Below are 27,665 nucleotides of genomic sequence, written 5' to 3'. Positions count from 1 at the left end.
TTGTGGGTCCCCCAGCCTAGATCCCTCACCAGACTAATTGATGATGCCAATTATAAAAAAAAAAAAAAGAGAGAGACAAACTAAAAGCCACTGAACCTCCCCTCCCATTTCTCCATCCCTAATTCCTCTTCCCAGTTCCCCAACTCTATCCTCCCTTCCCATTTCTCCAACTTTCCCCATCCTACCACCTTCCACCAACCTCCTCATTAAATCCTACAACATCTTACCACCTTGCCCAGATCTCCCCTACCCAAAGGAGAGAGGTCATCACCACCACTAACACTTAAGTGAATACTACCCTATCCACCTCTTCAGCAGCAGATCATCCCAGAAAAAGCTATATCCCTAAGAAATATATGTGTGACCTTTGGGAAAACTCCCTCAACTCTTCTTTTCTTAATGATAAATTAACCTGAGCTGGAATTGAAGAATCGTCAAGCCATAAACTTTGTCAATGGCTAGAATTTCAACAGTCTCAATATTTCAACCCTACCACCCCTCTTCCCCCTCAATAGTTTGTGACTCTGTAAATGTCTCGGTGCTTGAATCTTAAGAGCCACAATGGCCATCCTAACTCTAATGGAAAATCCCTAAGGAAAAACCCTTTGGGATTCCCTAGAGGCCTCAAAATTTGGTTTTGTATATTTCGGTCAAACTCTATAGAAAATACAGTGGGGTAGATCTTAAAAAAATACGCACACGCGTACTTTTGTTCGCGCAACTGGCGCGAACAAAGTAAGCCAGACTTTAAAAGATACGCCCGGCAACACGCGTATATCTTTTAAAATCCGGGGTCGGCGTGCGCAAGGCTGCGCAAAATCGGCAGCCTGCGCGCGCCGAGCCGCGCAGCCTGCCTCCGTTCCCTCCGCATCCCCCCACCTTCCCCTCCCTTCCCCTATCTAACCCACCCCCCAACCCTACCTAAATCCCCCCCTACCTTTGTTGTACAAGTTACGCCTGCTTGAAGCAGGGGAAGTGCACAGAAAATCGCCATGCTGAGTGTTCATTTGGACTCGTTTAAAAAGGACCTGAGTTGAACAGTTCTTTAGAGGAATTCGTTTTGCCATCCTCTCTGACTCCGCTAATCGCTAATTTTGCGATGATTCAAGCCAAATTGAGCGGCTTGTAAGCTCCTGAGGCAGCTCTTCGAGCGAAACTCGGCCAGAGTCGGGCAAGCTTTAATAAAAAATCTGTTTCATACCGATCCATCTACGTACTTCTTTGCTGTCAGCCACCTTGGATCGGCTACCGGTTTGTTTCCTTGGACCTATTAAAAACAAAGAAAAAAGTAGCCAGAAGCTAGAAATAAGCTAGGAGCAGTGTATACCTAAGTAAAAATGTTAAAAAGCTCAGTTCAGTTAATCACCTTGGAAAGGTGTTGAGGTAGTGTGATTTGGTTTGATTAGGTACCACCATTTGTTAAGCAAGAGAGCAGTGAGTCACTCTGGCTGACTAACTGAAGTTAAGGCAGCTAGTAAGCAGTAGTTAGAGTGTTTGTATATTAAAAACACTGGAGGAGACAAGAGGCTAGGATGAGCTTCACCACTGGAAGCCCGCGGTCCCCCCGCGTGGAGCCTGTAAGGACCCAGGCCACTTGGACTTGGGCACGCCTCTCTACTACCTCTCCAGGAGACCCTGTGAGGCCCACCTATGGACAGCAAGGTCCATGGTCGGACTCTAGGCTGTAGGCCTGGAGGAGCAAGGAAGACCAGAACAGCGTAGGCGATGACAAAGCAAGGGACAGAGCCAGAATCAGGAGACGACAATGGAAGCAGAGGTCAGAATCCGAGGAGTAGTCCGAGGAATAGTGAACAAGGCAGGGGTCAGGTTCTGGAGGTCAGACGAGGTCACAAAGCAGGCAGAGGTCAGGATCCAGATAGCAGACAGAATGGTCAAGGAACAGGCAGAGGTCAGTACCAGAGAGACAGTCCGAGGGTACTAATTGGGAAGACAAGACAGACGCTTGAACAGAAGGACGCTGGATCAAGGCTAGAACAGGATGCTGGAACAGTAGCACACTGGAACAAGATTGTGATCGCAGAGGCAAAGTAGTACACATGCAGTGCCGACCCGATTGCCAAGGCAAGGAAGTGCAGGCAGGAACTTCCTTACATCGAACATTCAATCAGGGTGCGCTGCGGAACTAGGACCCGCCCCTGGCCCTACAAGAGGCTGGGCGGTCCGTGTGTGCTTAGGGGCGTGGTCAACTCCACTGGTGATGCCGAACTCTGGCGCAAAGCTGGTGCGCAGTGGAAGGCCCGGCGACTGCTGCCATGGGATGCCAAGGCCTGGAGGAGCTCGCGGCTGCCGCTGGGGTGGCCGACCCATGATCTGCAGAGGAGCTAACGAGGTGAACAGGCCCAGGTGCGGATGGGGCGCGTAACACAAACCTTTCCTTGAGATAAGGCGCCTCCTTATAATAGCCTTCAAACAGTCCCAAAGAAGAGATGGATTAATATCATTAATAGCTGATATTTTCAGCCAAGTAAGAGCAAAAAGACTTGTCTCCTAATAAAGTATTATTGAGTGTATAATATCATCTCCCTGCCACATTGCATAGTAACCCAAACAGGAACATGATCGGACCAGGAAACAGAGCCAACCTCTGCATGTGAAAACCTATATAACACCAATTTGTCCATGAGCAAGAAATCAATCCTGGAGTAGGATTTATGAGGACGAGTAAAAGGAATAACCCCTCTCCTGAGGGACCCTGTCTCCAAACATCTATTAGATCCTTTTGCTTCATCAACCTCTTAAGTTGAGCCTGTTTAGCACTAGAACTAATACTAGCCCCCCCCCGAATTGTCCAACATCGGAGACAAGGTTAAATTAAAATCACCAGCCAGGATTAAATGGCCCTCCCCTTTTGATGTTAAAACTCTATCGAGAGAAGTAAAAAGGTCTCTCTGCCCTGAGTTGGAGCATATACATTTATCAAGGAATAAACTTCTCCTTTCAGCTCAACTTAACCAGGATGTATCTTCCATGGGGATCAGTGTAGTTATTAAGAATCAGCCCTTGAAATCTTTATGAAACAAAATCTCCACTCCTGCATATTTTTCCCATTTAGTTGCAGCAGCAAAGAACTGTCAAGGAAAAACAGGTTGTTTTAAAAAGATACTCATAGCACTTTTTAAAGTGAGTTTCTTGTAAGAGTACAATAGTAGCTCCCCTATCCAAAAGTTCAGATTTAAGCAATTGCAATTTAGTCCTTTAATATTTAAAGATATTATACAAATTTCCACCATTATACAAAATGAAAAGTAAGAAAATAAATTGTACACACTGTGCTATTACTTCATTCTGCTGCGAAATTAAATTTCCATGACTCAAAGAAATTCCCTCTAGACCAGAAACTCTTCTCTTGTGATCAGTATACCCAAACCCATATAACTCACCCCTCTCACCGTTACATATAAAAAAAATTCCCATTCCCATTCCCTACCCCACCCCAACCCAAAACCAACTGCTATTCCTCCATAGCAGAACTGCAAATGCAGTAGGAGGGGAGAACATACTGAGCATCAGTTCTACACTCCCTCGAGCAAAAAAACTAAATAAACACTTAAAAAGGAAACTTGCATGCACATTCCCATCGTATCTTTTTGAAAAATTGTCTAGATATCAGTTTAAGCATTAACATAGCCTAAAATGGTAGACATGGAAAACAAGAAAGTCAATGCAAAACTTAAAGATAGAAAGTTCAGCCTTTTCCACTGTCTTAAGAGGAGAATGAATTTCTTGAATGCCGCCTCAACATCAGTCCTCCTTTCCCCACTCTCGGCAATCTAGGGGTATCATCTTTAGGCAATGATACCCCTGGAAAAAAGCCTTCTGGGGTAAGGCTTTCTTAATGACTAAGCCAGCTTCTTCCAAAATGGCCTCTGTTTCCTCAACCTTATGAACTACGGAAGTTGTGCAGTAAATAGTCATGGCTAGACCAAAGGGGAATAACCACCGATAACGGATCCCCTCTTTTTGCAGGACAGCTGTTACTTCTCTAAAGTCCGATCTTCTTTTTATAGTGACTGGTGATAAATCTGAAAACACAAAGAAGTTATGTGACTCCCAAAGCCAGGTTTGCTGTTTTCTGGCTTCAGCAAAAACCTTCTCTTTAACTGGGAAACAAAAACATGCCACAATGTTGCAGGGATTTTTCCCAGCCTTAGGTCCCAAAGTCCGATATGCTCTCGCCTATTCTACCTCAGGGCAACAAGGGCAATTCTGCACCTTGTTGCCCACTCAGAAAAAAGGCGCACAAGTTTTTAACCACTGCATGGCAGTCCTTATAATTCTCAGTCTCTGGTATGCTGCAGAACCTTAAATTGCAGAGACAATTCCAATTCTCCAAGTCTTCGATTTTATCTTCAGGTCTAAATTTTCTAGGGAGAAAGATTGCATTGTGATTCTAATTTCATCACCTTCTCCGATTGCGCATCCAAACATTGTCGTCCACACGCCGACCTCTCTCATACATCTCTGTTATCAAGCTTATCAGGTTTTGCTTAGTTTCTCGCATATCCTTGTGTGGATCGCAAAACCATTGCCTAAACTCTACATTGGTCAGGAGTTCTAGCAGGTGTCCCTTTGAATTATCACCCATCATGGCCACCTCCAACACCGAATCACTCTGGACCAAAGCTTCGTCCAGCGCCCAAGGCACTGAATTATCAGAGGACATGTTCACATAGCAGAATTGTTTAAAATCAGGACCTTTCTTCTTAGGGGCCATTGGAGGAAATTAGAAATAGTTTGAAATAAATTAGCAGGCTGAAATGCGTAGAATGTGCAGCAATGTCGATAAAAGTAGCTCGGAGAATAGCAGAGCCCAAACTCAGGCAGCCATCTTGCTTGGTGGCCACACCCCCTCCCCTAAAGCAGCACATTTTAACTTGATGTATCACATGGTGTTACAGAAGGAAATTGTTTTATTTTTATCACATGCTGCAGGAAATAAAGAATAGCCCAAGGCATTTCTGTGACTCTGTAGGAAAGAGACTTTTCCAGGTCTGCCTGTTCCTTCTATCTCATTGTATCAGTATAGGGATTAAAGACTATCCCTTGGCACTTCTACTGTAATTGCTAGGATATAATTGTACTTTTTGTTTGTAATGATTAGTAAACTGAGAAATATCATGGAATGTAGAACATGGGAGAGAAAAGAGCCCCAGGTAAACTTCCCCCACAGCTAGGGTTGCATTGGAACACAATTTTGCTGTATAGCCAAAACCAGCATCTGACCTGGATCTCACAGGAACCTGAAGATTGTTCCCTGCAGGAACTCCAACTCCAACAATGCACTATGGTATCCCTATCAAAGCAAGCCTAGCCTGAAACATTCCTCAAAGAAAATACATGATGGTTGACTTTAGGCAGATCAGATAACAAATGTTCAAACCACCTTTAAATTTTATTAAATGGCCCATTGACTTTTTTTTGGTCAATCATAACAGGCTCAGTGCGACAGGTGTGCATACTGTGCATTTGGCTGGGTGACATACCTGGAGGAGTGGTAGCAGCAGGAGAGGCCTTGGGGTAGCCAGCAGAGCTCAACCCACTGGTGGCTGAAGAAAAAGAGAGGCTGCAGGCCACCAGCAGATCTCCATCCGCTGGCAGCTGAAAATGAGAGGCTGCAGTGTTCCTCTAATCTGCGTGCATGTGCACAACATTTCCCGTAGGCCTGCATAGCTTCCACTCTCCCACCCCCCCAGCACAGGAAGGCTGGTGGGCTGCGGTGGAGCTTATCCCACCACAGACCGAAGAGAAGAGGCAGCCCATGTGCTTGTGTGTGTGAATGAGAGCTCTTGTGCTTGTGTGTGCTTGTGTCAGAGCCTGTGTGACTATGCTTATATGTGTGTGAGAGCCTATTAGTTGCTTATAGGCTCTCAAAGTCATGCACACACATACACAGGTGAATTTTCAAAAGCCATTTATGCATGCAAACTGCACTTATGCAAGTAAATCCTATGGAAAATGTAATGGCGTAAATCACTTGGACTGTATGGTATACAGCCCAGGGTTCTGAAAGAACTAAAAAAAGAAATTTCAGACCCATAACAATTAATTTGAAACCTATCATTAACATAATTCATTGTACCTGAAGACTGGAAGGTGGCCAATATAATCCCGATATTTAAAAAGGGCTCCAGGGGTGATCTGGGAAACTATAGCCCGCTGAGCCTGACTTCAGTGCTGGGAAAAATCGTGGAAACTGTTATAAGGAATAAAATCACAGAACATTTAGATAGACATGGTTTAATGGGACACAGCCAGTATGGATTTACCCAAGGAAAGTCTTGCCTCACAAATCTACATTTTTTTGAAGGGTGAACAAACTTGGACAGAGGTGAATTGGTAGAAGTGTATTTGGATTTTCAGAAGGTGTTCGACAAAGTCCCTCATGAGAGGCTTCTAAGAAAACTAAAAAGTCATGGGATTGGAGGTGATGTCCTTTTGTGGATTACAAACTGGCTAAAAGACAGGAAACAGAGAGTAGGATTAAATGGCCAATTATCTCAGTGGAAAAAGGTAAACAGTGGAGTGCCTCAGGGATCTGTACTTGGATCCCTGCTTTTCAATATATTTATAAATGATCTGGAAAAGGGTAAGACAAGTGAGGTGATCAAATTTGCGGATGAAACAAACTATGCAGAGTAATTAAATCTCAAGCGGATTGTGATAAACTGCAGCAGGACCTTGTGAGGTTGGAAGATTGGGTGTCCAAATGGTGAAATTTAATGTGGACAAGTGCAAGGTGATGCACAAAGGGAAAAATAACCCTTGCTGTAGTTACACAATGTTAGGTTCCATATTAGGAGTTACCACCCAGAAAAGAGATCTAGGCATCATTGAAATCATCGGCTCAGTGAGCTATGACGGTCAAAAAAGCAAACAGAATGTTGGGAATTATTAGGAAGAGAATGGCGACTAAAACGGTGGATGTTATAATGCCTCTGTATCGCTCCATGGTGAGACCGCACCTTGAATACTATGTGCAATTCTGGTCACCATATCTCAAAAAAGATATAGTTGCACTGAAGAAAGTAAAGAGAAGGGCAACCAAAATGATAAAGGGAATGGAACAGCTCCCCTATGAGGAAAGACTAAAGAGGTTAGGGCTGTTCAGCTTGGAGAAGAGATGGCTGAGGGGGAATATGATAGAGGTTTACAAAATCATGAAAGGACTTGAGCGGATAAATGTGAATCGGTTATTTACTCTTATGGATAAATCAAGGACTAGGAAGCACTCCATGAAGTTAGCAAGTAGCTCATTTAAAACAAATTGGAGAAAATTATTTTTTACTCAATGCATAATTAAGCTCTGGAATTCATTGCTAGAGGATTGCTAACCTATCAGCAGTCAGACTGTACTTGTGAATGTTCTTTTTCATGTAAAATCTGTTATAGATGCATAATTTAATTGTGTGTGTTGGTCTGTAGAGGGTGCGGGAGTATGCGGGGAGGAGGGGGGTGGTGGTGGCATGTGTGCATGGCTATAAGGTTTGCCATTGGTATCTAATACCTTTCCCTTATCCATGGTTCCAATTGAGGGGGGGAGGTGAAAGGGTGGGTGTCAGATTTATAAAAAAAGTAGATTGCTGGAGGGAGCGGGCATTTTTTGATGGACTCAGGACAAAGACTGAATGAATTAGGGGAAGGGGGGGGGGGCAGCAAAAAAGGTAGCACTAGCCCTGATCATAAATACACCTCCATGCATGCAATGGAGCAAAACCAGGACAGGATCAACCTGTTTGGTTTACATGGGATGAGTTGGCAACTAATTTTATCCCCAGCTCATCCCGTACATTAGGGAATTTATTTGCAGCAATAGCATAATCTCCTGAAGCCCACCAAAAGCCAAATAAAAATGCAGAAAGTTAAATCAGTTAATGCATGTGATGAACTGTTCCATCATGAAGTAGAATACTAAGAAAAATCCTGATGTGTGTCAGGCTGAGCCAGTCCTGGTTTTACCTGATTGCATTCATGGAGCTTTAGTCAGGTTGTAGGGTTTTTTTTATTTGTTGTTGTATTCAGGCCTGAAAATCCCAGCATGTTATCTGGACTGGCTGGGCTGAGCTGAGCCATCAGAATGTTAGCTCACAGATCCTGATGATGTCACATGTCTTTGTGATGTCACAGCAGCTGCTGTTCCCCAGCCACTCCCCAGGTCTTTGCTGTTAGTGCTGGACACTCTCTGGACCCCTTATGAACTGTGTGTGGTTTTAATGGACCCCTCTGCTGTTCCTAGAGATGTGTATTCTGAGATATATGTGGAAAGTGTGGCTGTGCCTCCTGCCCTGGATCATCAGGACCTGCCAAAGAGGTGTGTAATGAGGCTTTTTTTTTTTCAGTTGTAAACCATTTTAGGTTGAACTTTTTTCAAGAAAGGTAATATATAAATGTAACATAACCTAATACTTCCACTACATGCTATGATTTGATTTCTACATGCTATGATTCCTCCACTCTCCATAAAATAGTTATTGATATTGTCCCTGATGTAATTAGGATGGTGCATTGTCATATTATTGAAGAATCATGATGTCATTGTGATATAGTCTGTGTACTCTTTTTGGTGTATCTGTCAATACTCTCAGGAAAGACATAGGCAGTGTGATATTAGTACAAAACAATCTTACTGGAAAGATGAGGCTCAAACATAATACTATGAGCTGCACAGGAATGGAAATGTAAGAGTGGAAAAGGGATGAGGAAGGAGAGACAAGCTAGGATAGGAAAAAGATGATAGAGAAAATAGGTGGAGACAAGCTTGAAGAATTAGAAGAGAAAGAAGGGAGAATGAGTGAGGAGAGAATTTGACCCAGGAGCCAGGGAGATTAGTGAGGGAGAGTGTGTGAAAAGAGTGAGCATGAAAGGGGAGAGGGAAAACGTTTTAGAGAGAGATTTATTTATTTATTTAACATTTCCCTGTACGTACCAGGATCAGTCCAGACGGTGGGTTATGTCCCCCGTCCAGCAGATGGAGTCAGAACAGAGCTCGAGAGTGGCACCTCATATGCTAGCGCACCCTCTGCTGGAGCTCAGTATCTTTCTGACTCCAGCAGATGCGAGTTGGGGAAATCGGGATTTCCCAGGGGGACAGGTTTCTTCTTTCTTTTTGCTCTCCTTTGAGTTCTTCCTCTTTGCAAGGTTGGATCAAGTTAGTTTAAAAAAAAAAAAAAAAAAGTAAATAAATTTCTGTTCATGTTGATTTTTGAGGAGGCGTTTCTTCGAGCTCTATTCTGCCTCCTCCTGCTGTTCTATACTTACGCTTTGGGGTAAGTGTGTTTCCCTTTGTGTTTTTTGCTTTTCAGCTGAGTTGGCCGGTGGAGTCGGCTCCTACGCGCGTTTACTTACAGTCCCGCGGCCCGGCACGTTTTTTCTCGGGCCTGGGCGCACCGGCGGGGGGTTTGCCCGCCGGTGCCTGAGGACTTGTTGGGCGGGTTGTGAAGGCCTCTCCGGCCCCCCCGCGGTGCGATTTCCTTTCGGCCCCCCCCGAGGCGTCCTTTTCGTCGCGGCGTTCGATGCCGCGCTTCTCTAGGTGCGAGACCTGCGGAGAGCAGGGGTCTCGCTTCTCGAGGGAGGGGGTGTGCCCGCGCTGCCTTCCCGAGGAGGAAGGCGCCGCACACGGCTCGGGCGCGCTCCCGACCCCCCTCTCCCCGTTGCCCGGGAAGCGTGGGCCGGCCATTTCCTCGCCAAGGGCGGGAATGGCGGCCATTTTGGAGAGGGAGCTTGGCGCGGAAAACGGCCGGGAGGAGGATGCCGCGGCTCGGGGCGTCCCTCGCCTGCAGTGTAGCCCCGAGGAGGGCTTGCCGAATCGTCTGCCCCAGGAGCCCTCTACTTCTGGCGCGCCTCCCGGCATGCCATTTTTCTCCCCGGATTTTATTTTAAAAATGCATAGGGCATATTTACAAGGCCTAGCAGATCCGGGGGGCGCTACGGCTGGACCTCCCTCTCCCAAGATCCCTAAGCTAGCCTTGCCGCCCACCGGGGCTCCGGGCCCGGCTGGGGCAGTCCCAGGAACCCCTGCTCTGCCATCCCCGCCTCGCGCTGTGGGAGCGGCTTCCACCCCGGGATTCGATCCCTCTGACCCTCCGGATCCGGCGCACGCGGATGGACAGACGGAAGGAGACGATCCGCGCGCCCTACGAATATTCCACAAGGAGGAGCTACAGGATCTGCTGCAACAGACGCTGCAGGAGCTGGATTTGGATCCACCGCCGGATCCGCCGGCGCCAGTGGCTCCAGCGGTGGCGACGTGCTCTAAGAAAGGGGACCCAGTCCTGGCCGCGCTCAGGCCTCGGGCGAAGGCGTTTCCGGTTCATGAGTCTTTTCTGCAGCTACTTACTGGAGAATGGGACGCCCCGGAGGCGTCCCTGAGGGTCACCCGAGCCATGGAAAAATTGTATCCGTTGCCGGAGGATTTCTTAGATCTCGTCCGGGTCCCTAAAGTGGACTCGGCGGTCTCAGCGGTGACGAAGAGGACGACGATCCCGGTCACGGGCGGTACGGCCCTACGGGACACGCAGGACCGCAAGCTGGAAACGTTCCTCAAAAGAGTGTTTGAAGTCTCGGCCTTAGGCATGCGTGCCGTCATGTGTACCTCGTTGACTCAGAGGGCTAGTCTCCTCTGGGTTCAGCAGCTCCTGACGTCCCAGCAGCTGCCTCCGGAGGAGGCCGCTCAGGCCGACAGCCTGGAATCTGCCATTGCGTACGGGGCGGATGCTCTGTATGACCTCTTCCGTGTCTTGGCCCGGTCCATGGTCTCGGTGGTGGCAGCTCGTAGGCTCCTATGGCTTCGGAATTGGTCGGCGGACGCCTCTTCGAAATCGAGCTTAGGATCCCTTCCGTTCCGGGGGAAGTTCCTCTTCGGCAATGAGCTGGATGAAATCATCAAATCATTGGGAGAAAACTCGGTGCATCGGCTACCCGAAGACAGACAGCGGACTTACCGGCCGTTTGCTTCTTCCAGAACCAGAGCGAGGGCGCAGCAACGCTTCAGGTCGTACCGACAGCCGGGACCTCGAGCCGCCTCCAACAGATCACAGCCGTGGTCGCGTTCCTTTCGCGGGCGGAGGCCCGCGAGAGACGGCTCGGGGCAGGGGAATCCCCCCGCCAAATCCACCCAATGATGCCAGGGTGGCCCACTCCTCCAGCCCGACCATCGGGGGCCGACTCACGGAATTCTTCGAGGAGTGGGCGAAGATCACCTCAGACCAGTGGGTCCTGGACTCCATCCGGCACGGTTACGCCTTGGAGTTTGCCCGCCCGCCACGGGACAAGTTCCTTTTCTCCCCGTGCGGCTCCGAGGACAAACGAATGGCGGTTCAACAGACTCTGGACCGCCTTCAGGCTATAGAGGCTATTGTGCCCGTCCCCTTCGCCGAGGTGGGCTCGGGGCATTATTCCATCTACTTCGTAGTTCCCAAGAAGGACGGGTCGTTCCGCCCCATACTGGACTTAAAGGAGGTCAACCGGTCACTCCGGGTCAGCCGTTTTCGCATGGAGACACTGCGGTCGGTAATTGCCGCAGTGCACCGGGGGGAGTTCCTGGCGTCCTTGGATCTGACGGAGGCGTATCTCCATATTCCCATACGTCCGGACCACCAGCGTTACCTTCGCTTCAAGATCCTCGGACAGCATTTTCAATTCCGGGCCCTGCCCTTCGGGCTTGCGACAGCTCCCCGGACCTTCACCAAGATCATGGTAGTGGTGGCGGCGGCCCTTCGAAAGGAGGGTATCATGGTGCATCCCTACCTGGACGACTGGCTGGTACGGGCGAAGTCCTTCTCACATGGTCAGGCCTCGGTTGCCAGGGTCTTGGAGGTCCTGCGCTCCCTGGGCTGGGTCGTGAACCTTCCCAAGAGCTCACTCGTGCCATCTCAACGCTTGGACTTCCTGGGCGCGACCTTCGACACTCAGCAGGGCATGGTATTTCTGCGTTCCGACAAGGCCCTCTCTCTGAGGGAGCACATACGTCATTTCGCGGCCTTGCCGGAGCCCACCGCTTGGAATTATCTGCAGCTCCTGGGAGTGATGGCTTCCACGATCGACATGGTGCCCTGGGCCTTTGCACACCTGCGTCCCCTGCAGGCGTCCCTGCTTTCTCGTTGGAAACCGGTCTCACAGGAGTATCAAGTGATCCTGCCTCTGCCTCAGGCGGCTCAGGACAGCCTAAAGTGGTGGTTGGTTCCGGCTCACCTGGCCCGCGGCGTTTCGCTCGAAAGTCCCCACTTGGGTGGTGGTGACCACGGACGCCAGTCTAGTGGGCTGGGGCGCCGTCTGCGATCGCAGCACCACACAGGGACTGTGGGCGCCGGAGGAGGCCCGGTGGCCGATCAATCGACTGGAGACCAGGGCGGTACGTCTAGCGCTCCAGCACTTCCTCCCTCTGGTTCGGAACAGGGAGGTGCTGATTCTTTCCGACAATGCGACCACCGTGGCCTACATCAATCGTCAGGGCGGAACGAGGAGCGAACACGTCTCCGCTGAAACCACGCTACTGATGGCATGGGCGGAACTACATCTCGCGCGGCTCGCGGCCTCTCACATAGCCGGGGTGGACAACATCCAGGCGGATTATCTCAGTCGGCAGCGCCTGGACCCCAGCGAGTGGTCTCTCTCCGACGCCGCGCTGAAACTCCTAGTTCAACGCTGGGAGATGCCGCGACTGGACCTGATGGCGACGGCGTCCAACACCAAGGCCCCGCGCTTCTTCAGTCGCAGAAGGGAGCGCGGCGCGGAGGGAGTGGATGCTCTAGCACTCCCGTGGCCAGAGGACCAATTGCTCTATGTCTTTCCCCCCTGGCCCCTAGTGGGCAAGGTCATTCGCAGGATAGAAAGTCACAGGGGCCTCGTGATTTTAGTGGCTCCAGAATGGGCCCGACGTCCCTGGTTCGCAGACCTGCTACTCCTGGCGGTGGATGGACCGATTCGGCTGGGTCACCTTCCCCGGCTCCTGCACCAGGGTCCGGTATTTTTCGACCAGGCAGAACTCTTTTGTCTTGCGGCATGGCTTTTGAGCGGCGGCGACTCCATCGCAGAGGCTACCCGGAGGCGGTGATCTCGACGATGCTTAAGGCCCGCAAGCCCTCCACGTCCGTGGCCTATGTCCGAGTGTGGAAGGTCTTCGAGTCCTGGTGTACCGGTCGGGCCGTCCGGCCCACGGAGGCGACGGTCGCACTAATCCTCCAGTTTTTGCAGGACGGCCTGGATAAAGGTCTCGCTTATAATTCTCTCCGCGTACAAGTGGCGGCTTTGAATATCTTGGTGCGGAACACGTACTCGCTCCTGCTCCATCCGGACATCGCCCGGTTTCTGAAGGGGGTTCAACACGTCCGGCCGCCGGTCAGGGACCCCTGCCCCTCGTGGAATCTTAATCTAGTACTTCGGGCACTGGCGGGTGCTCCATTCGAACCTCTCCAAGGGTCCACACTTAAAGATCTCACTATGAAGACAGTCTTCCTCTTAGCGATATGCTCCGCCCGGCGTATCTCGGAGCTTCAAGCGCTATCCTGCAGGGAGCCCTACCTGCGTATTTCGGATGCCGGGATCTCGCTTCGCACGGTACCAGCTTTCCTGCCGAAGGTGGTGTCGTCCTTTCACTTGAACCAGACGGTTGAGCTCTCGGCTTTTTCTCCAGAGGATTCGCGGACGCTTCGCCATCTGGACGTGAAGCGAGTGCTCCTCCACTACTTAGAGGTTACCAATGACTTCCGGGTTTCCGATCATCTGTTTGTCCTCTGGTCGGGACCTAAGAAGGGTTCCGCCGCGTCGAAGACGACCATCGCCCGCTGGATTAAGGATGCCATCTCGGCGGCTTACATTGGTTCTGGACGAGACCCACCCAGGGGAGTTCGAGCCCACTCTACTCACTCGCAAGCAGCATCCTGGGCTGAATCTCGTTCCGTATCTCCGCAGGAGATCTGTCGGGCGGCGACATGGAAGTCGCTGCATACCTTTGCCAGGCACTATCGGTTGCACCTGGCACCTTCGGGATCCGGTCTCTTTGGAGATCAGGTCCTCCGAGCAGGGCTTTCAGGGGCCCACCCGGTTTAGGGAAGCTTGGGTACATCCCACCGTCTGGACTGATCCTGGTACGTACAGGGAAAAGAAAATTATTCCTTACCTGCTAATTTTCGTTCCTGTAGTACCATGGATCAGTCCAGACGCCCACCACGCTGGGATTTCAAGCTCCTGCTCGGGTTTTCGTCTGTATGGCTGTCTTGTTGGCTGTCTTTTTTCATCAGCTAATTTTCTTTCGGGGTTACAACTCCTCACAAGTTGACTGTTACGACCTGAGTTGCAGGTCGTCTCTGTTATCGTTCTTGATGGTTTATTTACGTCAGGTTTCTTGATCCAACTTGCTCTTTACATTGCTATTTTCAGCTTTGTTATCCATGATACTGAGCTCCAGCAGAGGGTGCGCTAGCATATGAGGTGCCACTCTCGAGCTCTGTTCTGACTCCATCTGCTGGACGGGGGACATAACCCACCGTCTGGACTGATCCATGGTACTACAGGAACGAAAATTAGCAGGTAAGGAATAATTTTCTTTTTTTCTATACCGACCTTCAAGGTTGAATACCATATCAGGTCGGTTTACATCGAACAGGGGTAGATCAGTGTAACATAAGGAACAACTTTTTATAATTAGTGGAGACAAAGCAGAGAAGTAAGAAAGTTACATAATAACAAGGACCATGAACTAGGAAGCTGAATTCAGCTGGAAAAAGAGAAACCTTAAGAAGGTATAGATAGATATAGAGATAGGGCATAAATGTGAGGCAGGAGTGGGGAGATGATGGCAGAAAAGACCAGTCAAACTCATCCAGTCTGCCCAATGATTTCTGTCCATTCTGCCAAGCAGGACATTCACTGGACAAAATAACACAAGAGAGCTTTGTCAGCAATGACACAACACAGGTCATGACAGCTGAGCAGGAACTTTTCTGCCACCTGTCTTGCCTGCTGCCAAGAATATATTCTAGCTGTCAGCCATAGGCTTAGACTGCCTGTAGGATATCACTCCTTACCTTAAGTTAGTTTTGTCTCTTTCTCCTATTGTACTCCACTCTCTGGGGTAGCTGAACATACAAGATCCCCTTTTAGTCCACATCCAGCACCTCTTAGTCCTTTGTTCAACCACAAGATCCCAGAATAATGTAAGCACCAGCACTGTCACTTCCCCAACATCTGGCCTGTAAGTACTTATGGTCTTTCTGGACAGCACCTCACCAACATTCCACCAGTCAGACAAGGTCAGAAATTAGGAGAATGCAGCTAAAGAAATAACAGGAGCCGCTGGCCAGAGCAGTGTGACTGGCTCCTGAGCATCAGGATCCCCAAGCTCACCAGAGAAAGAAAAGTAGGCACTGGCTAAAGAGAAGCAACATCCTCCAGCTGATTGGGACCTAGGAGAGAGCAGCAGTGGGTGTGGAGGAGGAAGTTCTTTGTCACTAATTGGGACAGGGCAACAGTGGCATGGGGGTGGGGAGGTAGGAGATAGAGAAAGCTATAGCAGCGATGAGCAGATTGAGAGAGGGAAAGGAGAGAATATTGCCTGGCTTGGGGGGGAGGACAAGTGCATGAATAGATGAGAATGAGAGGGCAGAGGTGGCAGGTAGAGGATTCCATCTGGTAAACGGGAGGGGAGGAGAGAGAGAGAGGATTTCACTGACAGCGTAAAGAATGCCTTGGGAAATTTTTTGTACTTCATGAAGGACATATTTCCAGTTTGTTACTCTTGCAGCCTACCAGACAGACCCAGCTACTTGAGTACCTGCATTCCATTAGGAATTCTACTTTCTATTATGTTTACAACTTGCCAGAGGGACCCAACTAATTCATTCTTCTGCTTTTGCTTTGCTTTTGTGCAACAAGGGTCTTGGGTGATTATCCAGTGCTTTCTTGAAGTCTATTACTTTTTTATCCTGGGAAAGCATTCCATACATCCACCACCCTGACCATGAAACATTTTTTACTGGCATTTCTTCCAATTCTACCTTGTTGAAACCCAACGGTATAACCTCTCCTTATGCACCTTAGCATTTTTTCTGGCTCTGGCCACCAGCTTGTTGAACTCTTTCAATCAGGACTTTTTTTTTTCTGGTGGTATGTGCCAGTACTAAGTATTGGTATCTTTTTTGCAAGCCCCGCCAAGGGTGGTGATTGTGTACAACTGCACATATGGTGTGAGTCTCTAGCAGATTGGGAACAAAAAAAAAAGCTTAGGCAGGAGGCTGCTACATGCAGGGGCGTTTCTATAATGAGGCAGGGTGAGACAGCCGCTTCAGAGGCGGCAAAAAAGGCCTCTCTCCAATCACCCCTGTGGCGTCTGCCTCACACTCACACTGCCATGGGAGGATTGGCCTATGGGGGCTTAGGGCATGTCCTAGTGGGCTGGTTACCCCAAGCATGTGATAGGTGTTGCTCGCCGTGGCTACATGCCCACAGAGTTGCAGCCCTGAGCCCTGAGACATTTTTCAGCCTCCCCTGAGGCTAGTGCTTCCTTTGTATTTTCACCGCAGCAGCAGTCACGGTGAAAATACAAAATACCTCAGTCTGTTCGCTGCATTTGTCCTGATCCCCATTCACGCCTGCCATGCTTCTGTTTTTGCCAGCGGGAGGCAACCAGCTCACTTCCTGCCACTGCCTCACCACCAGCTGAAAGCCTGCCTCCCAGCTCTGACAGCTTTCCTCTGCAGCAGGCACCTTTCATCCTCATGCCCAGGGCGGATTGGCCTACCTGGGCTTCAGGCATGCCCCGCTGGGCTGGTACAGCCAATCATGGGATTAGTGTTGCTTGCAGTGGCCCGATGCTTGCAGAGCCACAGCTAACCACATCGGATATCAGGCGCGATTGTTCCATGGTGGGAGTCACCTGCTAGGCTTTGAAATTTCCTATGGCAGCGACGCCGCCTTACTCTTCCTGCTGCTGTCTCTGACCGCACCCCACTGCAGAGGCAGGATACAGTGCAGCTGCCTCCCCTCATGCTGCAGCAAAAAAATAAAAAATAAAAAAATATATATATAAAACTACTTCAGGCCTTCCTACACCAAATGGCCACCCCCACCTCAAAAACCTACTCAGATTCTCCTCTCCATCACCAATGTAAGTAAAAACTGTTGTTTTACTTATACTTAGAGGGGGAGAAAAGTGAACATAAGTGAGCATGACTGAATGTATGAGACAGTGAAGGGGTGTATTTCAGCATGTGTGATCGTTAGAGTGCATGTGTGTCAGTGAGCGTGACTGAGCATGTGAAACAGTGCAAGTGTGTCAGTGAGTATGTGTGCAAGAGCATACATAAGGCCGTGAGTGAGAGCATGTATATCAGTAAGCTTGTGTGTTAGAGCAAGCAAGCACATCAGTGAGAGAGGGAGACTGCATGTGTGCATGAGTGAGCATATGAGTGTATGTGATATGTGCACTAGATCAGTGGTTCTCAACCTTTTTTTGGCCGGGACACACCTTCTAGATGGTTCTCATATGCGTGACACACTGAACATGTGTCCATCACGGGGCTAAATGTAAACATGCACTCTGCATCCACAGGAATCCCCTCAACCCCCAGTAATGAGTGCAGAGCAGATCTAGGATCTTATCCTATACAACTTGCCATACAAAAAAGATATTCTGGTTCTGATGACATCTCAGTAAAAGCAAAACAAACTCCCTTTACTACCAGGCACAATAGCCTTCCTTATGAAAAGGCAGTAATTTACCACTAATGCATATCCTATTGAGAAAACACAACACATAAGATTGATAGAAATGCCTACATGCTAGTAAAATACCTCACCTCGGTCACACACACAGAACTGACCTTCATCAAGTACAGAAAAACCACAAATTATAAATATGGAGACAGAAACTGGAATGGAAAACAAAAAAAGGCACGCTGCATGCTGTGCGAACCTGGAGAAATGGAAAGAGAAATATAGCACCTAACCCAGTCCCAGGATCTGCAATAATGCACACAAACTTACCCGCACAAAGTTACACTTGTATTATGGAACACACTCAAACAGAACAACCCTATCTAAGAAATACAACTATTAAACCAGGCCCTAAACACTAATACATTTCCTATTGGGAAAACAGAATAAGCCAAGCTGCTATACAACCCCACACAGAAATAATTGTAAAGCTATTCTAAAAATGTTACAAAACAGCTGCTGAACAGAATAATATCCAACAATTAAGAACTCATAAAAATTATTAAAACATGCCCAAATATCAATAAAATATTTCAAAACAGTAGGCATCGCTTAATACCCAATAATTAAAATGGTAGTCAATCTAGAAAAATAAACTTAAAAAGCCACCTTTATTTACCCTCTCCAGCAACTCTCCTACTCCTTTCCCTTCCAGGCCAATAGCACTCACCAGAAGCAGCAAGGGCTGCTGAAGCTCTGTCCTCACAGTCCTCTTCCTTAGCACCCACAACCACTCACTCACTCACCCACCCACACACACACCCAATTAGACCCCATGACCAGCCTCTGTCTCTCTCACACCAGTCATCTTCCTGACCTGTCTCTCACACCAGTCATCTTCCTGACCAGTCTCTCTCACACACGCAGAAACACATCACCTCCCTAACCAGTCTCTCTTACACACACTCATGATCTCTTATATACAAGCTCTCAATCACACACAAGTGCTCTCACACCCATTCACACCAGCTCTCACCAAGGCATCGATTCGCACCCACAAGCTCTCCCCAGGCTTCCTTTCACACCCACACACACAAGCTCTTACCAAAGCACCCATTGACACCAACTCTCTCTCCCGGGCTTCCATTCACACCCACACATACAAGCTCTCACCCAAGCACCCATTCACACCAGCTTTCACCCAGGCACCCACACACACGAGCTCTCACCCAGTCACCCATTCACACACAGACACACAAACTCTCACCAAAAACTTCTTCTTCCTTCACTGCAGGGATGGGCTCCAGTTCCGCTGCAGCTTTACTCCGGCGGGCCTTCTTTTTTGCCACCATGGGGATGGGCTCCTGTGGTGGCCTTGGACGGGGTCAGGTTTCCTCTTTGCTGCTATGGGGATGGGCTCCCATGGCGGCCTTGCTTCGTCAGGGTCGGGTTTTCCTCTTCACCGCGTGGCGGCCTTGCTTCATCTGGGTTCGACACTGCCATTCTGGCCACCCCACCCCCAGGCTACGCGATGCCTGCCTCACCTGCCAATCAAAGGCATCCTCCTTTCTTCCTGCTCTTATTGGCAGGTAGAAGGAAGGAGGTTTCCGATTGGCCTGCGCATGGGCAGGCAGAATGAAGGAGGCTTCCCATTGGGCAGTGGCGGTAGGAAGAAAGGAGGCTTCCAATTGGCTCATGGGGGCTGGAAAAAAGGAGAAGGAAAGTACAACGGGGCAGTGGGACACCGGGAGATGCAACACACCTGCTGGTGTTTGGCGGCACACTGGTTGAGAAGCGCTGTACTAGATAACAATTAATCATGATCATCTTAAAGTGAGAGGAATCAAAAGTTCCCGGATGTGGAGAAGGGGGGATATTTTTCTCTCCTTATTAGTTTTAATTATTAGATATTCTGCTGTTTTTTAAATATTTTATTGGTGTTTGGAAAATTTTAAAAAATTTGTATATGAGTTAAATTACTGGATGTTCTAGTCATCAGCTGTTTTGAAATATATATATTTTTAGTATGATGTTCCTATTGAGATTGATGTTTTATAGTTCTTGATTTTATTGTTTGATGTTTTGAGGAATGCTGGTATGTTCTGTTTTTCCATTGCTGTATTGCATAGAGTCTGACTTATTGTGATTTCCAATTCAGTTTTTGCCTGTACATTTCTGTTTATATTTTATTCTATATTTAGTATCAATCTGTCTGTGTTTTACATGTGTGATTGAAGAGGTATATTCTGATAGCATGTAGTTTCTGTGTAGGGATACAGCAGCCTGGCTAATTTTGTTTTCCTAATAGGAGGTGTATTGGTATTTTAGAACCTGGTGTCATATTTGTAGTGTTGTCTTTTCAAAGGTAGAGTTGTTACTGCTTGAGTGTTGGCATTCAGTGCTGTTCTGGTATGGGAGGTTTATTTATTTATTTAAAATATTTCTAGGCCACGTATGGCAAACATATGGTACTAAGCAGATTACAATTTAATCATAAAATACATCATAATAGGTTTATTATATTATCATTGTTCAGTTTACTCATGACTTTCTGAGGGCCAAGCCCACATCATATGTATTTAGTGCAGTTAGTGTAGCTGGGTTCAAAAAAGGTTTGGATAAGTTCTTGGAGGAGAAGTCCATTAACAGCTATTAATCAAGTTTACTTAGGGAATAGCCACTGCTATTAATTGCATCAGTAGCATGGGATCTTCTTAGTGTTTGGGTAATTGCCAAGTTCTTGTGGCCTGGTTTGGTCTCTGTTGGAAACAGGATGCTGGGCTTGATGGACCCTTGGTCTGACCCAGCATGGCAATTTCTTATGTTCTTATGTTCAATAGGCCTAATAGCAAATGTCTTTTATGTAGAGTTTTCTGGTTGGCACAAGTGCAGTGCATGTAAAAAAAAATTGCTGTAATATTTTTGCCTTGGAAGACTATGAATATCTTTTTTCATGTACAATCTGTTATGAATGCACAGTTTTTAATTGTGTGGTGAGGGCTAGTCTATAAAGTTTGCCTAGTGTACCTGATATCCTTGTACCAACCTGGAGAGAGTATGCCATACACCAACCCCCCACCATTCACCCATTTCCCACTTCTCCAGGGGGCAAATGCAGTGGAAATGTGGGTTGCAGATTGTAGGGTTCCTGGGAGTGTAGCAGGATTGCTAGCTTCCAAGAAATATTTTGAGTGATACACTGTCTGCCAATTCTTTGGGAATTCTGACCCTTGCTTTCTATCTTCTATAGCATTTCAAATCACCAGAAGGTCCAGACTCCAAGGGGATCCTCAATGATTTGACCTGTGCTGTGCCTTTGGGGCGGGGCATCCCATGCCTCGCCTCAGGCAGCAGATTGCCTTGAGCTGTCCCTTGCTACATGCACAGCTGCCTGTCCTGAGCCGGGACTGGGTGATTAGGCTAACTTTCTCCACGAGTCTGATCCTTTGCCCTTATCAAACACCAACCCCCCCCCCCCCCCAACAGTGTCAGAAAAGAGACTCTGTGGAGGTAGAGGAAGTTGGGAGCCTGCATGAAAAGTCGTCCGTCCCCGTCCCCCCCCCCCCCCCCCCCCCCCCCCAGCCTCTGCTTCCTTCCCACGCCAGAGGAAAGATCAGGCTCTGCATCTGTAGCTGACTGGAGGTGGAATCTCTGGGAGCTGACGCAAAGAAGCAAAAGCTTTGCTGCTCAGTAAATGTAGCAGCAACTCCCCCCCCCCCCCCCAGCTTAAAGTGCCCCCAGCCAACAGGTCCAAAGAAAGTCTCCACAAAGGAAGACGAAACAGGGAAGACTGCACTGCACTCCAGCCTACAGGGCTTCCTGGGAAGAGGATGGCCAATCACAACTGTTGTATCCTGGGAAAGAGAAGAAGAACTTGGGAGGGGCAGTAATTATTATTGGTAAGAAGTTAAAAAAAAAAGTCTTCCCCCTTCTCTCACCACCTCCCTAGCAGGAAAATTGAATCTCCTTTCTTTTTCCCCAAGGCCTAGTATTACCTTTCAGGAGAATGCTTGGCCCCAGAGGGGATTCTGCTGGGATGGGAACAGACACAGAATATGTGTTACCTGATAGGAAAGTGGGAAAGAGGTGATGCTGAGAGGAGATGCGATAGAAGTTTATAAAATTGAGTGGAGAGGAACAGGTAAACAGGGAATGATTGCTTACTCTTCCAAATATTACTATGACTAGGGGCCACTCCCTGAAGTTAATGACACACTTAAAGTTAATTGGAGAAAGTATTTTTTCACTTATCACACAATTAATCTATGGAATTTGTTACCAAAAGATGTAGAGGAAGCAGTCCTGTAAGAATCTGAAAAAAATCCTGGAGGAAATGTCCATAAACCATTATTAACCATGTAAATTTGGGAAAGCCACTGCTTATTCCTGGTTATGAGCAAGAAGGATCAGATCTATTCTTGCCTACTGTTAAAGAGACAAGATGCTGGGCATGATGGACCTGTGGTCTGACCCAGTATGTTATGGTCTTAATCTCCTCTCTTTCCCCAGGGCTCAGAAGCTTCTAGTGTATAGGTACAATGTTGTATTGAATTAATTACCAAGCAAACACAGAAGATTAAAGCAACAGAGATCAGAAGTAGAAGACAGTGAACCATAACAATCACAAGGTGGCATCAGTCTATAAGTTAGCATCATAATATCTCCCCTTGTTCAATATATGCCCAAATTTCTATTGCAAAATGTCCTACAGATTAAGCCTTGTAGGAGGCATTGCTTGTTGACCACTGTGAGTGGGGCATATCTGTGCATGCAGCTGCTGATCTGGCTGATATCAGTGGGTTATTATCTCTCCTGGCCAACATGCTTGGCCCCAGAACGCCAACAAATGTGCCTGCTTACTCACAGGCCAATTCAATAAATCAGTGTGGAAAATGTGCTCTGTGTTGAGCACCTGCTTTCCTAAGGTGTGCCCAGCCACCTCTCCTGGGCACGCGATCAAATATTTAAATGAGGGGTTGTGCTGCCAAGGATGTGCTAGGGACAAATGTGCGCCCCCTAGCACCTTCTTGGCAGTGGGCTCCTAGGAGAGGTGGTTGTCAGCGGATTAGGAAAATAGATGCTCAATTTTACGAGCATCCTTTTTTCTAAACTAGTGGTTCTCAACAGGAGTGTCGCCAAGCACACGCAGGTGTGTCGCCACACTTCCCGGTCCCCTGCTGACCCAGCTGCTCTCCCTACTCAAGCAAGATAGGTCCTCCACCCGGGCTTAAAACGCTGAAAGCCCAGGTGGAACGTGGCAAGAGAGCTGGAGTCAGTAGCACCGGCATGTTCTCTTCTTCCCGCCCCCCGCGGCCTGAAGAGGAAGTGGTGATCAGGCGGGTGCGTGTGTGGGAAGAAAAGACCGTGCTGGTGCAGGCAGCGTCAGCCCAAAGAAAAGAGGCGCAGCCTGAGGAATGAGCTGCCCGGCTCCGAGAAAAATGAAGAACGTCGTCAACGCCCGCAGCCGATGGGACTCCTTGCTCCACGAGGGCTGAAAATGAAGTAGGTTGCTGCTGCTTTTAGGGTTAAAAGTGGAGGAGGCTGCTGCTGCCGCTAGTTTGGGGGAGGGGGGAGAGTGAGTGAATGAGCAAGCATGTGTGTTTGAGATCCTGTATGTGTGTGAATGAGATAGCATGTATGTGAATGATTGAGAGCTTGTACATGTGAAAGAGAGTATGTGTGTGATTGAGAGCTGGTTTAGGTAAGGGAGCATGTGAGTATGTGATTGAGAGCCTGTGTAAAAGTGAGAGAAAGAGAGACCATGTGTGTCTGTGTGTGATTGAGAACTGGTTTAGGTGAGGGAGCATATGAGTATGTGATTGAGAGCCTGTATGTAAATTAGAGAAAGAGAGAGAGCATGTTTGTAAGCATGTGAATGAGAGTCTGTGTGGGAAAGAAAAGGACAGCATGTATGTGTGTGATTGAAAGCCTGTGTGTAAGCCTAAAAAGATAGCATGTGTGTAAATGTGTAATTAAGAGCCTATATAAGTGAGAGAGAAAAAGCATGTGCATATGTGAGTGATTGTGAGCCAGTGAGAGAGAGAGAGATATAGGAGAAAGTTCCAAGCAAACCATCTCTCCTCCTAATTCAAAACAATCTCAGGGCACCTGGATATCAAACATTCCCAGGTATGCAGAGCAAAATTATTTTTTGTATCATTATTTTTCATTACTGGGTCTTTGTGTCTGCTATTTTGAAAAATTTTATTGGTATCTAGAAATTTTTTGAGTTTTTAATTATTGGATATTCCATTCATCCACTGTTTTGAAATAATCTGTTCTTTTTGTTAGTTTGGTTTTACTGCTACTGATTTTATATTTCTTGAGTTGCAGTTTCCAATTCAGTTTTTGTCTGCATGCTTCTAGTTATGCGTTTTGGTCTCTTTATTCTTTGTTAGGTGAGGGTCAGCACATGTGATTCAGGTGAGGTTTTCTGCTGGCGTGTAGTTTGTGTAGGGCTCTATAGCAGCCTGGCTTGTTCCGTTTTCCTAATAGGAGGTGTATTGGTGTCTTAAGGCCTGGTGTAATATTTTCAGTGTTGCCTTTTCTTAGGTAAGGTGGTTACTGTTAAGTGCTGGAAATTGGTGCTGTTTTGGTGTTGGATGTTTACCGTTTATGCAATTTCTGTTCAGATAGAATATGTATCTTTACCTGGTGTTATTCTTAACAATAAAAATAATACTGGACCTTTATTTTTTATTTCCACCATAAATTGTAATGAGCAGTGTGTCACACATGTGAGCGTGGTCTGTTAGGTGTGTCACAATGGGAAAAAGGTTGAGAACCACTGTTCTAAACTGTGCTCAGCCACAGGTTAGGGAAATGGCCACTCGTTAATTGAGTGTTCCTTTTCTCAACCTGACCACCAGCATGCTTTAAAAAAAAATTTTTTTTTTTTACATTCTCGTCCTTTTTGATCCTTCAACTTAATATTGCCACGATTTTAAGTCGGAGGAAGTACAGAAAAGCAGTTTTTTCTGCATGCATTTGCACTCTGCCAACCCCTGCCAAAAGATGACTGTTAGACTACCTTCACTTTAGCAGAGTTTGGAAGCCAAGATGCAAAACTGTATGACATAGTCGTTCCCAGTGTGATTTCCTTGCTAAATCTGGAGTAACTCCATGGCTGCAGATGAAGTCTGACCTGGGTCCTTGAAGATGAGTCAAAATTGATGGAGGGAGTTATCCAGGTTTCCAATTAAAGAGTTGTCTCTCTCCCAGAAGAGGGGGAGCCCAGGCTAGGGCGGACCAGCTAGCAGAGACAGAATATTGGTCACCTTTGTGCAATTGGAAGGGAAGTTGGCCACCTGAAGCTCAAAATGCATTCTGCATTGGTTAATGAACTCACTCCATTATTTGGGGTCATAGTCATAGCTAGAAGGTATTTATTTATTTATTTATTTTAACATTTTTATATACCGGTAGCCGTTTACACATCGTACCGGTTTACATGTAACAAAAATGACAAGCCAAAAAGAGGCATATCTTTTACATGGAACAGAGAACAGTTAATAAAATAACATGTGAACAATAACGGAAAACTTTGGTAGCGGAAGATGTGGCATCTGTCCTGGGCAGGAGGAGGGTGTGACTGAAAGAGGTGCCACAGGAGCTGTTGCTGGTAGTCTGGCCTAGAGCAACCCAGTTATTTGATTGAGCTGTTCTTGTTGCTGCTGGACTCGGTGGGCCAAACCAAGCATGGCCTGAACTGAGCTCATGGCTTCAGTAAACTTTCACGGTAGTGAGCCTTTGTGCTGTAATGTGATTGATGCAGCCTTGTAGTGAACCTACTATGCCTACACTGACAGCTGTTGGACACACCCTACTGAGACTGATCAGCCAGTCCTATTGCCTGCAAGTTGAGCCCTTGGATTCCAGGGACCGGCAGGGCTTAAGCTAGTGTCCCTTGAGGAGCCGTAGAGACTTAGAGAGTGAGTCCAGACATGGGCAGATATCAGGACAGGCTACGATCAGATAATAACCAGATTCAGGCCTAGGGTCAGGACAAGCAGCAAGCAGAGAGTGGTTGAGATCTGTAGCAGAGGTCAGTATCAGATGGCAGACGAGTGTAGTGTGGGTCCATAACACAGCTCAGTACCAGGCAAGCAGATGACGGACAGGATGGACAAGGAGGACCAAGAAAAGGGAGGACAGGGACAGGCAGGTAATGATACAAGGAACAAAGCAAGTACACCTGTCAGCATGGCAAGGGAAGACAAGTCAGGGCTAGGCACAACAAGGAGACACTGGAAGCAAAACAGGCACAGGAGAGTAGCAACATGCACTGCAGACTAGGTAGGGGACTTGTTGCTGAGGCAAAGATTGGAAGAATGGCTTGGATTTAAATACCCAGCCACACCAATGTTCTCAGAGGGTGCCTACCAGGTCTTTCCCGCTGTGGGGCCCAGATAAGGGAGAAAGTGCATGCGCCTAGGGAAGGGCATGGCACAATCGAGGCATGGTGACGTCTTTGAGTCCCTGCAGTGCTGGAGTAATTGCAGCTGGTCACAAGCCTCTCTGCGACTGGCTGAAACATTACAGATTACATGACAAATGTTATTCATGTATCTTCCATAGGAATTATTGGCTTTAGTATGCGCAGCTAAGCACATTTAAAAACATATCTAGTCTGTCTCTAGGTCATCCATACCCCTCTGGTTCTTCAGCTTGCACTCATCTCAGTTTACCAGATCCCTCACCCAGTCATTTTAGGCTTGAAACAAGTTTTCTTCAGACTTAAACCTCATCAAGGGCAGAATTAAATAAGCATGGATTACAGCCCGATGCAAGCTGCAGGCATGGAATTTAAAATCCATATTTACATGTGTAAATGATGGCCCTGTCCTGGAATACCCCAGACATGCCCTAACTCTGCTCCTTTTTTCCATGCGTTGAATTGCGCACGTTTATATGTGCGTAATTGGACTGTTGGAAATACAAGTTGCTCATGCTCGGTCCAGATACTCGCATAAATGGGCCTTTTAACGCGATCAGCTCTTTTAAAATTCACCCCAAGTGATGTGCTAGGGACCTGAGGACATCTGCTAGATCTACCAAAAGACATGCTCTTTCCTGGAGAGAGTCTATCCATGCCCCAATGAATTTGTTTTTCTGAGATGGGATCAGGGTCAATTTTTTAAAATTTACTAGGAAATTTAGCAATTGCAGGAGCTGATTTGTCTTATGTAGAGATGATAATACTACTTCCTGGGAAGTTGCCATAACTAACCAGATGTCCAGATAAGGGAAAACACTGCTGCCCTTAGGACAGAGTTTAGCTGCTACTACAGCTAGGCTTTTAGTAAAAGACACTCACTCAGTGCTGCTGAAAGACCAAAGGGAAGGATGGATGGGTATATGGGCATATGCATCTATCAGATCCAGGTCACACATCCACTCCCCTGCCTGCATGAAAGGCAGACTGGTGTGGAGGGAGATAATCTTGAATCTCTCCCATAATAGACCATTGTTCAGACTCCTTAAATCCAGGATGGGTCTGAATTCCCAGGATTTCATGGGAATAAGGAAATAATGGGAGTAGAACCACTAGCCATGTAGGTCGGGTGGAAAAGGTTCTATCGCCTGCTGTTTGAGAATCAACTTGTAATGGAATTTACTGAGACTAATTTGAAGGCCACAAGCCAACCTCTGAATGAACTCTTTTTGACTGTTTTGCACTGTGAAATGCTAAAAAAAAAAAAAAAAAAATAGAAACATAGAAATGACTGCAGAAGAAGACCAAACGGCCCATCCAGTCTGCCCAGCAAGTTATGTACTTTTTTTTTTTTTTCACATACTTGTTACTCTTGGCTTTTAGTACCTTCTAGTTCTATTTCCCTTCCACCCCACTATTAATGCAGAGAGCATTGCTGGAACTGCATCCAAGTGAATATATAGCTTAATTAGGGGTAGTAACCGCCGCAATAAGCAGGCTACACCCATGCCTCTGTCCACCCAGGCTATGCAATTCGGACCTTGTTGGTTGTTGTCCATATACA

At 47.4% G+C, this 27,665-nt stretch overlaps 1 protein-coding gene across 1 annotated transcript in view; it reads left to right on the top strand.

Annotated features, from left to right (window-relative positions):
* The first annotated feature begins 8,181 nt into the window (after window positions 1-8,181).
* Window positions 8,182-27,665, top strand: part of LOC115078661 (mucin-5AC-like) — a 272,470-nt gene continuing 252,986 nt past the window's right edge. The window contains exon 1 of the mRNA XM_029581615.1: window positions 8,182-8,329. Within this exon, the coding sequence (XP_029437475.1) occupies window positions 8,257-8,329 (73 nt within the window). The 5' untranslated portion in view covers window positions 8,182-8,256. The remainder of the gene's footprint in view (window positions 8,330-27,665) is intronic.

Source organism: Rhinatrema bivittatum, chromosome 16 (genome assembly GCF_901001135.1).
Source record: "Rhinatrema bivittatum chromosome 16, aRhiBiv1.1, whole genome shotgun sequence".
NCBI lineage: Eukaryota > Metazoa > Chordata > Amphibia > Gymnophiona > Rhinatrematidae > Rhinatrema > Rhinatrema bivittatum.
Note: the sequence above shows the minus strand (reverse complement) of the source record. Positions and strands in the feature narration are given on the sequence as shown.